Here is a 13,796-nt window from a genome sequence, read left to right as displayed (position 1 = left end):
TATACCCAGATATCTGATGGGAGCTTTGAGCAGTTGCAGGGATCTGTCCACCTGGATCTACTTACAGAATAGGGCTTTTGTAATCTTCAACAGGGTCCAGTGCCCAATTCACATCTCAGGTCAACCTGTTCTCACACAGTAACATACTACATCGATCTACAGCAAGCTTGTGGAAGACAGAGGCGTACAGACTCACAGATCATTTTAGGAAAACCTTCCCCAAATTTTCGTAAGGCAGTTAGTCATATCCTAAAAGCTGTTAAAAGTGACAGGTCAAGGGAATATGGACTTATGTGAACATTTACACTAACTAGAAGACTCACTATCAGGGAGAGGGCAAAAGGATGGCACATTGATAAAAATGGGGTTTACTTTTAATAGGGAGTAAGGAGGGAAGGAATGAGAGACACGGCATTGCTGGGGAATATCAAAAGAACATTTCAGACAAAACCATGATTAAAACTACTAACTTGTATGTTTTAACAGTATCTCAAATTTCATTAAATTATTTTTAAAACAGGTTGTATTGATGTATATTTAAAAAAAATTCCAGCACTTACAACACTATTGATGAAAACACTATTGATGACAACAAAAGATTTAATATGCAAACATAAATCAAACCCGGCCCGGTCCAAATTGTTTAAGCACTTTGGGTAATTTATAGAGAATTGCCTAGAGATTGAGATGTGCCACCCAAAAATACAGCAAGGACTGATTACAAAGCCTCTTGAGTTAATACAAAGGGAAATGAACCTATGCAGCCTAGCCAGACATTCTATTAAAAATTAGGAAGAGTAGCCCATGCAAAATTATCTTCTCTCCGTTCGAAATCCATGACTCGATTTTTCCTATTAATATTTATATAAAACACAAGAAAAGTTTTCTGCATCATCATAATCAGAGAAAATAATTTCCTCTTTCTACTATCTTCCTAAGCTTTACAAGAGAAAGAAATGATATACTCATACTAGTAAACACACAGTCTGACTTAACATTAATAGCTTTTTCCTGCATTTCTGAATGATCGTGATGACATCTGAGGTGATATAATAATTTTTTTTAAATATGAGATACTGCCTCTACTAGTCTACACTTGGTACATTGCTCTCTTTTTATTTATTATTGAAACAAAGGCTATTATCAACCTGAAACATACAGACAAATTTGAAACACAAATCAATAAAAAAAAATCTAAAAAGTATGTGAAGGCTTTAGACTTTTAATTACACAAATAATAAATAGAAAAAATACTTTTTCTTTTTTTTTTGCCTTTTTCCAACATAGTGAAAACCTATTAAAAGGGAGACTCCAATCATCAGCACTCAGATTTAGGGAATTGTTTTAAAAATAGAATACTTGCCTAGTAAAAAATGCAGCAAATTGCCTTTTAAGGACTCCACGTGGTGGACAAATGGCATACATAACTTGTTTAAACAGCACACCTGATAATGCCTGCAAAGTTTTTTGTGACAGTTAAGTGGAAACTGGGTTTTGCTGGTATAAATTTCCAGCTGGACAGCTTAGTACCCTTCAGAATGCTCCATTTTGTTGTGTCGTTCTCATTGACAGGCTCCACTTCCATGAATTTGATACAGGGACTATATGCTAGGTGATGCTCCATAATCTGCTCTCTTTAGGTTGTTATAGCAGTCTCATTTGAACATAAACCCTAGAATTATGAGTTTCTAAACACAACATGACTAACTTATTTTGGTTTTTTGGGGTTTTTTTAGCAGTCTTTAGGAATGCATTCCCTTAAGAACTTGAGATAAAACAAATGTACTGCTGTACTGCATAATAATGAGATCACGATTTAGTTGGTAATTTTTTTAAAGGTCTGTTTCAGCTAATTTTGCTGGAATTCAATTGTTCTTTGACATTGTTTTTATTTTTCTTCTGAAGAATACTCAACTGATTTCCAACTCATTCTCACCCAGATTTCAAGCAGTGTATTGCTAATCACGTTTTTTTCCCTTCCTGACCTCACATTTGGTAACTCCTACTCTGATTTCTGAACCCCAGGTTCATACCAAGCCTTTAAAAAGGCTGCCTAGCCAAAACACGAAAACCATAGTGATGCAACTCAGCCATTATTCAAGGGGATGCCACATCAGTATAAAAGATGACAAGTAACCAATAACAAACAACACTGAATGAAGTCTGTCTCAAAGCTTCCATCTAAAGACAATGTCAGCTCCTAAACTGCGTCCCTCTCTTCCTTTCCCCAAGCCTATAGGACAGGCAAACATAGGTCTGTCACGATAGTCATGTCAGTCTCATCTCTGACAGGACTATAATTGGAGATGCTGGGAGTTCTTTTTTTGCTTTTTCTCATCTCAGATAATCATTTCAAAGAACGGTGCAGAATGTAGTGTACAGCACATTGTTTATGTACATGTCATCTTACATCTGAGACACTATTCTTAAATGTCTACAGCTGCGCCGGAGGAGTTTAATAAAAGTGGTTTAAAGAAGACAAAAAAAAGTAAGGCAGTAACTGAAAGATGTGAAAGAAAACAAAGCAGCTAAACAGCTCTTTGGTATGATATTATTTATTGATTTTAGCTGAAAGAAAGTATTTCCATCTCAAATCAATAATTTATAGCAACACACCAGCGAAGTAGGGAAGATTTTTCCTGCATAGTATCAGGATGGTTGTTCTTCCTGCATAAAAATGTGTGGTTCTGTCTATCAATAAAAACATGTGCCCCAGTGAGGATCCAGAAAGGGAAACAGATGCTCAGACTTTGCATCAGTGCCAGTGAATCAGCACTAAGCCCCAGCTCATTCTTTTGAATTAAATTCTGGGGGGAAAATATACCATGTGCACACACCAGCTTTACTAATTTACTATGGCACTCGCTCAGGGTCTGGCTTAATTTATTTCACTTTTTTACTCAAAGGTTTGTGAACACTTAAGAAATGTTTCCTCCATTAAAAATCAATAGAACAGACACTGATGCGCACAGCGAATCATAACACAATGTGCAGGATGCAGCACTGAGGCACCTGTGGAACAGAATACTCCTCATTCATTTCTGTTTATTTTTAAAACAGACTGTAAATGTTTTGTTGATCTCAATTCTTATAATCCTCCTGGAATACTGCTGACCTTCTACCATTGTAGCAGTGCTATTATTCACAGGTCACGTTGTATTCTGTATGTGCTACACTAAAGGAAATAATTGGTTTCTGGCTAATATTCAAGGAGCTCTGATTTGTTTTGTAACACACTCTGATAGCAGTAACTACAAAGTTTGGACTAAATTTGAACTGAGAAGCTGGAGAAAAAAAAAGAAACTGACAATTCCAAAATTTCACAAAGCTAGCTGAGTCAGACTGGAAAAATGACAACTAATTGCAGTGGTGGGAATCAGAAAGATGCAGGTGGAACTTGTCATGAAATGAAATTTTTCCCCCAAAATGAAATACCAATTAAATTCCACTTTATATCAGAACTAAAAGTTAAAATGCACTTCTGAAAATCAACATTTGTATAAAGATGCAATGATTTTGCTCAAATAGAGATTTTTCATTTCACACTAGCACATTAAAAAAAAAAAGTATAATTTTTGACTTCCTAATTTGAAACTAAAATGTTTAGTTCTGACTCTCATTATAAGAAAAATTACTAACTGAAATTTTCTGCAAGGAAAATGCCAGTGAAAGCAAAACTAATATTCTCTAATGAGGAAATACCATGTGTAAAAACTTGGGCAGTTAAAACTGCTTGGAAAATTCTATTATAAACATCCCCTGTTTTTAATAAGTTGCTGCAAAACTCCATACACTAGTAATGCCTGACAATCCTGACAAGTAACAACCCCTGCAGTTCCAGTACTCAGACTCATGAACTCTACTCACACTCATGTGTGCACTGCAGAGCTGAAGTCTGGATACATGTCTGGATACATGTCTGGATACATATCTACCTGCGCTACCCCAAATTCAAGAAAGGTCTTTACAATACAAGATCCAAGTTTCTATGAAAGTGTGTTTTTTCTCGCACCAAAGCATTACATAGTTAGATTGCTCTGTAAGAAAACATTAATTGTCTCACATTTCCTGATGAACCAGAGATTTTCCCTACCTATCCATTGAAAGTTGTGCCACCAGTGTTACATCGGTGTTGTCTGAAGCAGGCTCGTATTCGTAATGTAGAAAATACAAATGAGTGCGATGGACGGTGAAACGTTCTCGACGAAACTCATAGCACAAGTCATCCTCGTCCAGCTCAGATAGCTGTTTCTGGAGCTGTAAAGAAAGAGTGGACATAAAGATAAGTTCTTTGTAGTTATTTTAGCAAATCAGAGAGAACGACGAGGTTGGGAACTTGCAGCCTGATGCAATGGGGAATGGAAGCAGAACACACAAAGCAGAAGGGTTTTCCCAAGCCTTGCAAGTCAGTGGACAAGAGATTAGAAAAAATGACTTGCAAGTAAATTCATAATACAGACAGACCATTGTATTATGGTCTATATATTGTATATATCACCTCTATTACATACTTTCAATATCCAGACTAGCAACGAAACAGTGAACAAGTTGAATAATTGCAAAGTTTCAGAGTTAATGCTCCAATGTGATGCATAATTTCATCCTTACTAGAAGCAGTGTTTCAAACTACTCATAGACATACTCCACTAGACAACACTCCACAGTAGATTAATACTGCACGTGCTGCACTGAGCAATTCCCATTCTGCTGCCTCTGTTGGAGAACAGTGACTGATGCTAGCAGCATGGACAGACAGCTGGAAAAGTAACATCTTTAACTGATAATTACTCCATCTCTTGAGATTTATGTTTCTGCAGTAGTTCAATTTTGCAAGGAAAATATTCTTTCAACTGCAGCAGTGCTAGAATTAAGCCTATAACTTTAATGGGATTTATGCTTCTGGATACCTAGTCTGAGAAATCTGGTGGATGGTGGATTGGCAGAGAACAGGTAACTTATAGGCTCCCTTGAAAACCAAGTCCCTTCAAAGCCAAAATGGGCATCTCAAAACAATCTAATCCCAAGTCTCTTAGACACATAGCTTTTAGAGAATAAAAGTTTAGCTCTGAGGAAAGGTGAAAGTGAAAAATAGACCAAAAGTTTATGTAGCTGACCAATTCCACTCCCGAACTAATTATTTGGGGGTTGGACTACATGATCATTAAAAGGTCTCTTCCAACTCAAACTATTCTATGATTCCAAGATTCTATGATTTTAAAGCCAAACATCTGGCTAGGCTATTTAAAATGCATTCACTTAAAAGAAAAAAACAGTCATACCTACTGAAAATGTAATGAAGATAAAAATTTTATATGGTCTTAACATGTGAAATTGAGTTCTATTTCTGTTGCTCTAGACTGTAGGTTACTAATAAAGATATAATTTTTATAATTATTTTCTTAAAAGCATCCTATAAGGAGAACAGTAAATGAGCAAAATATTCATCAGGAAACGTGAAAAATACTCATATAGGAATTTTACAAGTTTTGAAAAAAATCACAATGTACCTCAAAACTGTTTCATGCAAAAGATTATTGAATTATAGACATCTTTTTGTCCTGTTCAGAATGATTTAAAGTAATAGTTTCACCATCTTCAAGAAAAAAAATGAAAAATGTAGATATTTTTTGTTCTAATACTGTGTTAAGACAAAGAGCTGTTGTTCTTGGAACTATAAACATAATGGTTGCCATTATGTTTACAATTGAATGTTTTCCTGTGAAGGGTGATGGAATAATTCCTGGTATTTTCCTGTACATCACTATATAATCTTCTTCTGAATAATGGAAATACAAACTTTGATTTCAGTGAGTTTTGGATCAGACTGTCATTCTTCTGTGCTATTGTTCTGCACAGATCTTAAAACATCCCTCAAGAGGGACACCTTTTAGAAAGATGAGAGTCCGAATCTTGCCAAATCTTTACTCATGCAAAATTTCTATTGAAATCAAGATGTCTTTAGGTGGAATAGAAATCAGGAGTTCTTTTACATATCCTTGGAGTGTCATTCTTTCTGCTTTACAAACCATCATTCAGCTGAGCCTGCATTTTATTTTCTAAATCACATTCAAACAATATTTGAATAAATTCAATATTTACAATAATGACTAGAAAGCATATAATATCTTTCTGTTTCTTTCTTGAAAAGGGACCTTAGTACGCCTTTAACAGAATTATCAAGGAGATGAACAAAATTTAAATGGCTAAAACAACAGCAATCCACATTTTAAGGGTACCTTATTATTCTGTTGTATGTACAAATGATCAGGCTACAAGATCTTAATTGCACAGCAGTTATTAACCAGGCAGTCACTGAGTAATTATCAGATTGCATTTGGGTTGAAATTCAAGAGGCTATAAATACTTGAATATGAGTTCAAGAATAACCTTTGGAGCTAAATTATGGTTTTGTGCACTACTGAGCCCTGGGTTGGGGAAGAAGAGGAGAGACAACTTCTTAGAGGCCCCATAATTTTGACGGTGAAGCTCACCAAGTCACCAAGTTGGTGATGGAAGTGAAGGAGAGCAGCAAACAGCAGATCCCTTCTGCTACAGGGAAAAGGAAATCCTGCTCTTTCCACTACGTTTTGTAGCATCAGGGTTTTGTTTCTGTCCCTCTTCATGTCCAAAGAAGGGCAACAAAGCTGGTGAAGGGTCTAGAAAACATGTTAGTGGCTGAGGGAACTGGGGTTGTTCAATCTGGAGAAAAGGATGTTCTGGGGGGACCTCATTGCTCTCTAAAACTACTTGAAAGGAGGCTGTAGTGAGGTGGGGGTTAGTCTCTTCTGCCACTTCTCAAGTGAAAGGATGAGAGGAAATGGCCTTAAATTGTGCCAGGGGAGGTTGAGATTAGATATTAGAAAAGTTTCTATCACTGAAAAAGTGGTTAGTCATTGGAATAAGTTGGCCAGGGAGGCAGTGGAGCCAGCATTTCTGGAAGTGTTCAAGAGGTGTCTGGATGTGGCACCCAGGGGTATGGTTTAGGGATGATCATGCTGGTGCTGGGTTGACAGCCAAACTAGATGATCTTGAAGGTCTCTTCCAACCTTGAATATTCTGTGATTCTATCCTGTCAGACCTCTTCTAAGGCTGAAGCTATGCTCATAGTCTGAGAGGTTTTCCCTGTCACTTCCCATGACACATGCTCAGTACTGTATGTACTGTATGTATCTTCCCCAAGAGAAGAGGTGAGATGACTGTGTCCATACCTTTGGAGAGAGTGGTTCCCAGAAGGACTGTGGGCATGATGTGCTCTCCTCTCCCCAGCCTCTGCCCCCAGCACCCTTCCATTGAGTGCAGGCAGGTTGCCAGGGGGAACCTCCAGCACAAGCTGTCTGAGAACCCTGGATAATATGCAGGCATCACTTGGCAGGATCAGACACACAGCTCCATCATCACTTTGCAGGAATGCTTGTGCAATCCTTGCTGGTTCATACCATGAGCCTAAACTGCTAGGAAGCCTCAGGAGCCACACCCTGCTGGGCAAATGCAGTAGGGTGTGCCCGTTCAGGCAGGACAATCAGCACAGGATGGGCTGTGGTTTGCCCTGTAGCATTGTCACTGCCTATATGCAGTGTGCCTTAAGGATGGATGGGCCTATCCTGCAATGGTGAGGCAAGAGCAGTGGAATACAATAGCATGTGATTATTCATATGAAAATTCCTTTTCTACTGGAAGCAATGCTGGAAATACGAGGCACTCTGGATTTGGTCCAGCAAAACCCATAAGATCAGAAGTTATCTCACTGAAGCTAACAGTATGACAAGGAGAAATTATTAGGACCAACAGCTCAGTGCTGCACAGTTTTATGCAGTTTAAGAGCCCTTTTCCCTCTCTCACTCATTCATATATACATTCAGATAACCATGCATCAGTATCACACATAAAGGCTGCTTTCTCTCTACTGTGATGGGACACATGCCACCTATAATTATATATTGCACACAGTCATATACCATTTTTTACACACAGATTTGAAATGAAGAATGTTAAAGATGCAAAACATTCCAAAGACAGGGAATCTTCTAAGACAGACACACGAATACCTTACATTTATCTCTGAGTTGCCTCATATTTTTTTTGTCACATCATCACATAAGATTTCTTTAATGACATAATCTTTTCTACAGCATGCATATTAAGTGGATCCATTATTTAGAGTCAAAGAACTTGTGGCTTTGTTTAAAGTTTGCTCCCAAATTATGTCTTCTTGAAAAGATGTGTTTATAATGGCAACACTGACAGATGCTTACTTAAACACAGTGCATCACAAAAATAAAGACCTTAATATCAGCTGGATTCAACAAAAAGATGGCATCCCCACTATGGACCCCTCCATTATATTTATAATGGTATGCCTAATATAGCAAAGACTTCTCAACCCTAGAGTGACAGCAAGTATTCTCATAAGCAAGTACCTGCTTAGCATAAGATTCTCTGTTTCTACAAGAGTTTCAATGCTAAGGCTACTTGCCACTGAGCATGTGGGAAATGTTACCTCTAGGAAACACTCTCAAAGTTGAAAAATGTATTATTTTCAGACTGTGTATGGTAGATGTTCTCTTAGGAAATACTGTAGTGGGAAACAACACATGCTTTCATTAGCATCATGAGGCTACGTGTTTCAGAAATAAAAACAGCAGCCATGACGTGCATAGTGCTCAAACAAAGAGACAAATACATAAAGAAATATAGGCTAAATTACTTCTCTGGGCAAGGAACTGTTGCAGGGGATCGGGCTTCGTCTCAGGAAAAGTAGTCTTTGAAGCTAGGCTGGCCAGAGAGCTGTGGTGGGCCAGAAGGTATTCAACTCTACCAGAGATTGCCATGATATTCCAGGTCTACTTGTCTAATACAATTCTTTGAGATGATGTGTTTTCTATCCATATGACAGATGGTAGCCCCATATGATACCTGCCAACACAACAGGTACCTCTCACTGGCAAACTGGTTAGTCTGCTCACAGAAATTCCTTCCTAAGGCTGTTCCTAGTGTAAGCAAATTCATGATTGGCTTAATTTTTTTTCTAAACTGCTGTGTCACAAAAACAATTTACTTCCCACCAAAATCTGTAGGACTTCATCTCAGATGAGATCAATTAAAAATCCAGGATCAGAAGTATTTTTGTAAGGATTAGATACTAAAAAAAGATCAAAGCCCATCAACAAACAATGTTATGTGTCTAGAGGCTATTTAGATCTTGGGTAAGGGGATAAAACCCCTAGGCATCTCGCTCTCCTCAAGTGTTTAAGGTGAGGTGAGGTGACACTAGGGTTAAGTCACTCACTCAATATCCACAAACAACAGGAACTGAGCAGCTTAGATGAAAACTTTGACCTTTCAGATCATCTTTTCTTTTCCCAGGTGTGTGCAGTAAAGTTTCATTGCATAAAATCAACTCAGCTTAGCCACTGAAATGAAAACTAACACCAGCCCAGGATGTAACTATAATCTGGTTATAAACTGCAGCAATTTCATTTCTCCTGTGTGGCTGTCCCAGTTCCCACCAGTAGGCAATTTGGATTGCAACATTTAGCACTTTCATAGTGTGTGAATTAACAGTTGCCTTTAGCATGGCATAAACAAAGCAGATGATGATGAAGAGAGGAAAAAGCATTCATTGAGTCTTGTTTTGAATGACCTACATAAAGTACTTCTGGCTTCTCCAATGATTAGTAATAAAAGCCAGACTAATCCCATGTCAATTAAACTTTTATTCCTCTCACACCATAAAATTTTGTACATTTGCTACGGGTCAAATTGAGCCTTCTGTGAAACAAAGCTGTGCTAAGGACAAAGAGGATTGTGCCTGAGCAAGCCTACCTGGCAAGAGGAATTTTTTGCTGCAGCATGTAAAAACCGCTAATACTCTTGCTAAATGAAAGTGATGGCTTATCCTGACTGCAAACACTCAATACAACTGAGAACCCAATTTTTAGGCATGTGTAACATCTTAGACAGTTCTGTACGTATGAAGTACAACTTTCTTTGATCTTAGCTGCAGATGTCAGATCTTGGCAGTCCTCTGCATCTCCTTTCCCCAGGTCTCTGACAAACCTTCTTGGCTCAGCTGTTCCCAGACCTCCCTTGCAGCACAGTGTCTTGACAGGTGGGTCTACTCACTAGGAGATCTACAGGCACCCATTAGTCCTTTTCTCTTCCTGGTCCACACACTCTCTCCAGAACTTGTCTCAACTCTTTACTTTTTTCCTTTGATCTATGTTTCATCTCTTTTATATGTGAATCCGGATTTTTTTCTCCTCACTACGGTCTGGACATCACTGAGGGCAATGGATGCCCCTCAGAACAGACCAAATGCAGGTTCCTGCTCTCAGCTCTACTGTCCAGTCAGAACCTGCCATGGGGCATTCAGAAGAAACAGTCACAGAAAACATCAGTCGTTATCCAGGTGCCCTCCCTGCAGCATGCTCAACCCTGCTGTGTCACTGGGATATATGTAATCTGGTCTGATGTATCCATGCACACTTCTAAGAGTCTCCAGAGTTTGAGCCTCCTTAAAGAAAACACTACTGGCAATGTGTAAACCGTGAAGAGGTCATCAGAAGTTGTGGTGTGGCAAACCTCCAAGCTTTTCCCTGTGTTTCACTTTAACATTTTTTTAAAGTGTTTTTTAATGTGAGAAAAGGAAAAAAAGGAGCAACAGCATGACAGAAAAAATCCCAGTCCATGTGACCTCCCATTTAGCAGTACTATAAACGGTTGAAAGCAGTATAATGGCAATTTTCAGGAAGTAACATGATGGGCTACCAGCTCAGCATTTAATAACAACAACAGTTATAATAATAGAAACAACACACCTGGGGAAGTCGGGATTTCACCTCAAAACTGCCATATCCCATCTGTTTTACTAGAGAAAGACTATGGCATCACAAAATAGCAACTTTAAATTCTATAAATGAGGAAGTATTCTGAAATACAACAGGAGCAAAGGGTATTCAAAGCATCAGTCTGCAAGTTCAAAGCTGTGTTACTGACTTGAAAGCTCCCTTTGCATGCTATTTTTGGTCATTGAAAAAATTGCTAAATGTGTTAGTAGAGTTTATACTGTGTGGTACCTTGCTGGAATCTCCTGCTGTTCTGGTGGACACTGTAAGTTGGCATGCACAGCCTTTTGCGAATATTAAGAATCTCTGGTTTTGCAGGAAAAAAAGTAACTAAGTAAAAACATATTTAGTATGTAAGTACACATGTAAGCAAGTGTGTTCAGGGACAACTTGATTTTTTTACATTGTTTCTTTGTATTGTTGATTTTAAAACTTGAAAAGAAAAACCTGCAGGCGCTTTTTTTCCTCATGTGTTTTGTCAAAGTCTTCTCTAATGGGAATTTACTGTCCTTTTCTTAAACTAAGTGAAATCAGTGATACACTTCCCACTTAGCTTGCTCTGGGCTTTGGATCAGGACACAGGCTTCACTAATAGGGGACACCCCATTCAACCTTCAGATTTAATGCTTTGGCAGAAGTAGCTGGTGAGAAACTGTCTGCAGGAAAGAAGTTTTATGAGAATGCTAAAAGGTTGAGTGTGTGCCTCTGTGCTAAAATCAGGCTTATGATATCTATCTCAGAGTGTAACTACAGAGATAGGCTGGAAGACCCTGTTGAAATATTTTAGGCTTTGCAGTATGTCCTTTAGAATAAAATGCTGGATATAAGCACTAAAAGCCAATAGAAAATGTTCAAATTTGAGATTATTGTAAGCTTTGCCTTTGTGGATTTCCCAAAAATCTTCTGCATTGCATCAAAATAAGAAAGAAGAAGTGAGAATGGGGCAACAGCATGGAATAAGTAGGATGGAGTGACTAAGGACATGCTCCAAGGGCCTCTTGAGTCAATGATCGTGTTTACAGGAGGATTTGGTTCATATTCTGAATTTTCTGCCCAGAATCTGTACAAAAGACAAAGGGATGATTGTAATACCAACTTGCACAGAAGAGTCTGCTCCATGTAATCTCATTTTAGCATATATTGAATAACAGGGACTTACACTACTGCTCTATGGCAAGGAGCACATGGCAGGCTCCTGCTCACAGCCTGTCCCTGCAACCCATAGGGTCTTTTAGCTTGAATATTTCAAGGAAAGGATGAAGCATGCATGTACACATAGATATATATATAAGCATTTTTACATAAACAGAGAAATTACCTCAGTCTATTTTTTTGCCTTCAGTATTTCAGTTTCAGAGCCCTATTTGTTCTATTCATTCCCATTTGCAATGCTTTGGAACCTAATAACAGTCCTGTTTGGTGCAGCTGAAGATCAGCATCTGACTAGACTAGGACTCTGCAGCACAACACCCAAAGACTGCCTTCAGACCTCTTGAAATTCACTCTGTGGTATCACACTTTTTTAGCAACTATTAGAAAAAAAAAGTACTAATACCTCCCCATGCATATAGATAAAGTATATATTTAAGCATACACGCATTCACACGCACACACAGAGGAAGAGAGAGATTAAAGTGAGGTCCAATTACCTTTTAAACTACTGCCCCTTTACATCTCTCTAGCACTGTAAAGAGTCCTTAAAAAGGGAAGACACATAATTTACATTCATTTTAAGGCCATCTCAGTACTGATAAGTGTAAAGGAGCCTCAGAGAAACAGAATCAGCCCAGTAGTACCCACTGCCACACTCCCTTTTCATGTTTTACAGATATTTGCACTACAAATGAGATGTCTTAATTACAGGTTGAATTTTAAATAAAACATCACTGCAAATATTAAACTGTAGAGAAGCATTGGGTGGTATATTGGAATAAGACCTTAAAGGTAGCTTCTGATGCAGCCAGACTGTGAGTGAGATTCACACCAAGCCACTGCTTCTTCCACAACAGGGCTCAGTGCATTTAGTGCTAAAATAATTTTCTCCAATTATAAAACCAGCAGAACTGTTCTAACATTTTGTCCACTGGTTAGAAGAAGCACAGGCACTGGCAGAGAAGCAAAGGCAGCTGAAGGAGCAACTTTTACCTATGTTCACTGCCTAACATCATAAAGCACAGCTGTATTTTGGGGATACCAGTCTCAAGTCTCAATTCAGAGAAGAGAGGAAAAATAATAGGGAAAAAAAAGATAATGCAAACAGCAATTCCTACCTCATATATATCTGAATTAATAGAAATTATAGCTTTTTATGTAACATACATGCTTATGAATCGTAACAGAAATGTATGGCTACATCTTGTCAGTTCATCCAGCCAAGCACCTTGTGTCCAGTTGTGAGCTGGCTACCTATAGAGGAGCATAAAAGCACGGCAAGGCTTTCTCAAAACACTTCCCTAGACCCGAACTTGTGGTTCAAGGACTTTCTGCACTAAAGCTAAAAGCTCCTGACTGATTTTCTTTCCATGAAGAGTAATTTTTGAGCATACGTATACTGTTAGAAACATTACCTCCTGCTCAAAGCTTCATCACATTGTGCGTGAAATGTCTATCTTTGTTTTGAACCTGCTACTTGCTATTTCCACTTCATGTCCCCTATTTCTTGTACTGGGAGGAATGACAGTGGTTCCCTGCTCACTTTGCTCTGCTTCTGAAGATTATCTTGCAATAGATCATGGGAATGTGCTGTATTTAATAGCACACCTGTGACACTGTATATGCTACGGCAGACAGAGTGAGAGAAAGAGTAGTTTTCATGATAATCCTATTCTTAGGGTCCCATAACTTCAATGCTGAAACTTGCTGTCTGTATTCTACAATAAAAAGGACATAATCAAGTTTAAACAGGAGCTTACATCAAGGGGAACTAATAAAAACCAATGCCTTCTCCTAAGT

General features: G+C 38.3%; 1 protein-coding gene across 7 annotated transcripts in view; it reads right to left on the bottom strand.

Moving 5' to 3' along the window:
* The window catches only part of LARGE1 (LARGE xylosyl- and glucuronyltransferase 1), a 286,575-nt gene that overhangs the window by 28,498 nt on the left and 244,281 nt on the right, over positions 1-13,796 (bottom strand). For all 7 annotated transcript variants that reach the window (XR_007904077.1, XR_007904078.1, XM_051784574.1 and 4 more), the window contains one exon: positions 4,094-4,257. Coding sequence is in view for 5 of the 7 variants with exons in the window: in XM_051784574.1 (XP_051640534.1) it covers positions 4,094-4,257 (164 nt within the window). In the remaining 2 variants the exon portion in view is untranslated. The remainder of the gene's footprint in view (positions 1-4,093; positions 4,258-13,796) is intronic.

This window comes from Manacus candei, unplaced genomic scaffold (assembly GCF_025592945.1).
Source record: "Manacus candei isolate 608988 ecotype Guabito, Panama unplaced genomic scaffold, ASM2559294v1 h1tg000018l, whole genome shotgun sequence".
In the NCBI taxonomy this organism is placed as follows: Eukaryota; Metazoa; Chordata; class Aves; order Passeriformes; family Pipridae; genus Manacus; species Manacus candei.
The sequence above is the reverse complement of the archived record's forward strand: the minus strand, read 5'-3'. Positions and strand labels throughout refer to the sequence as shown.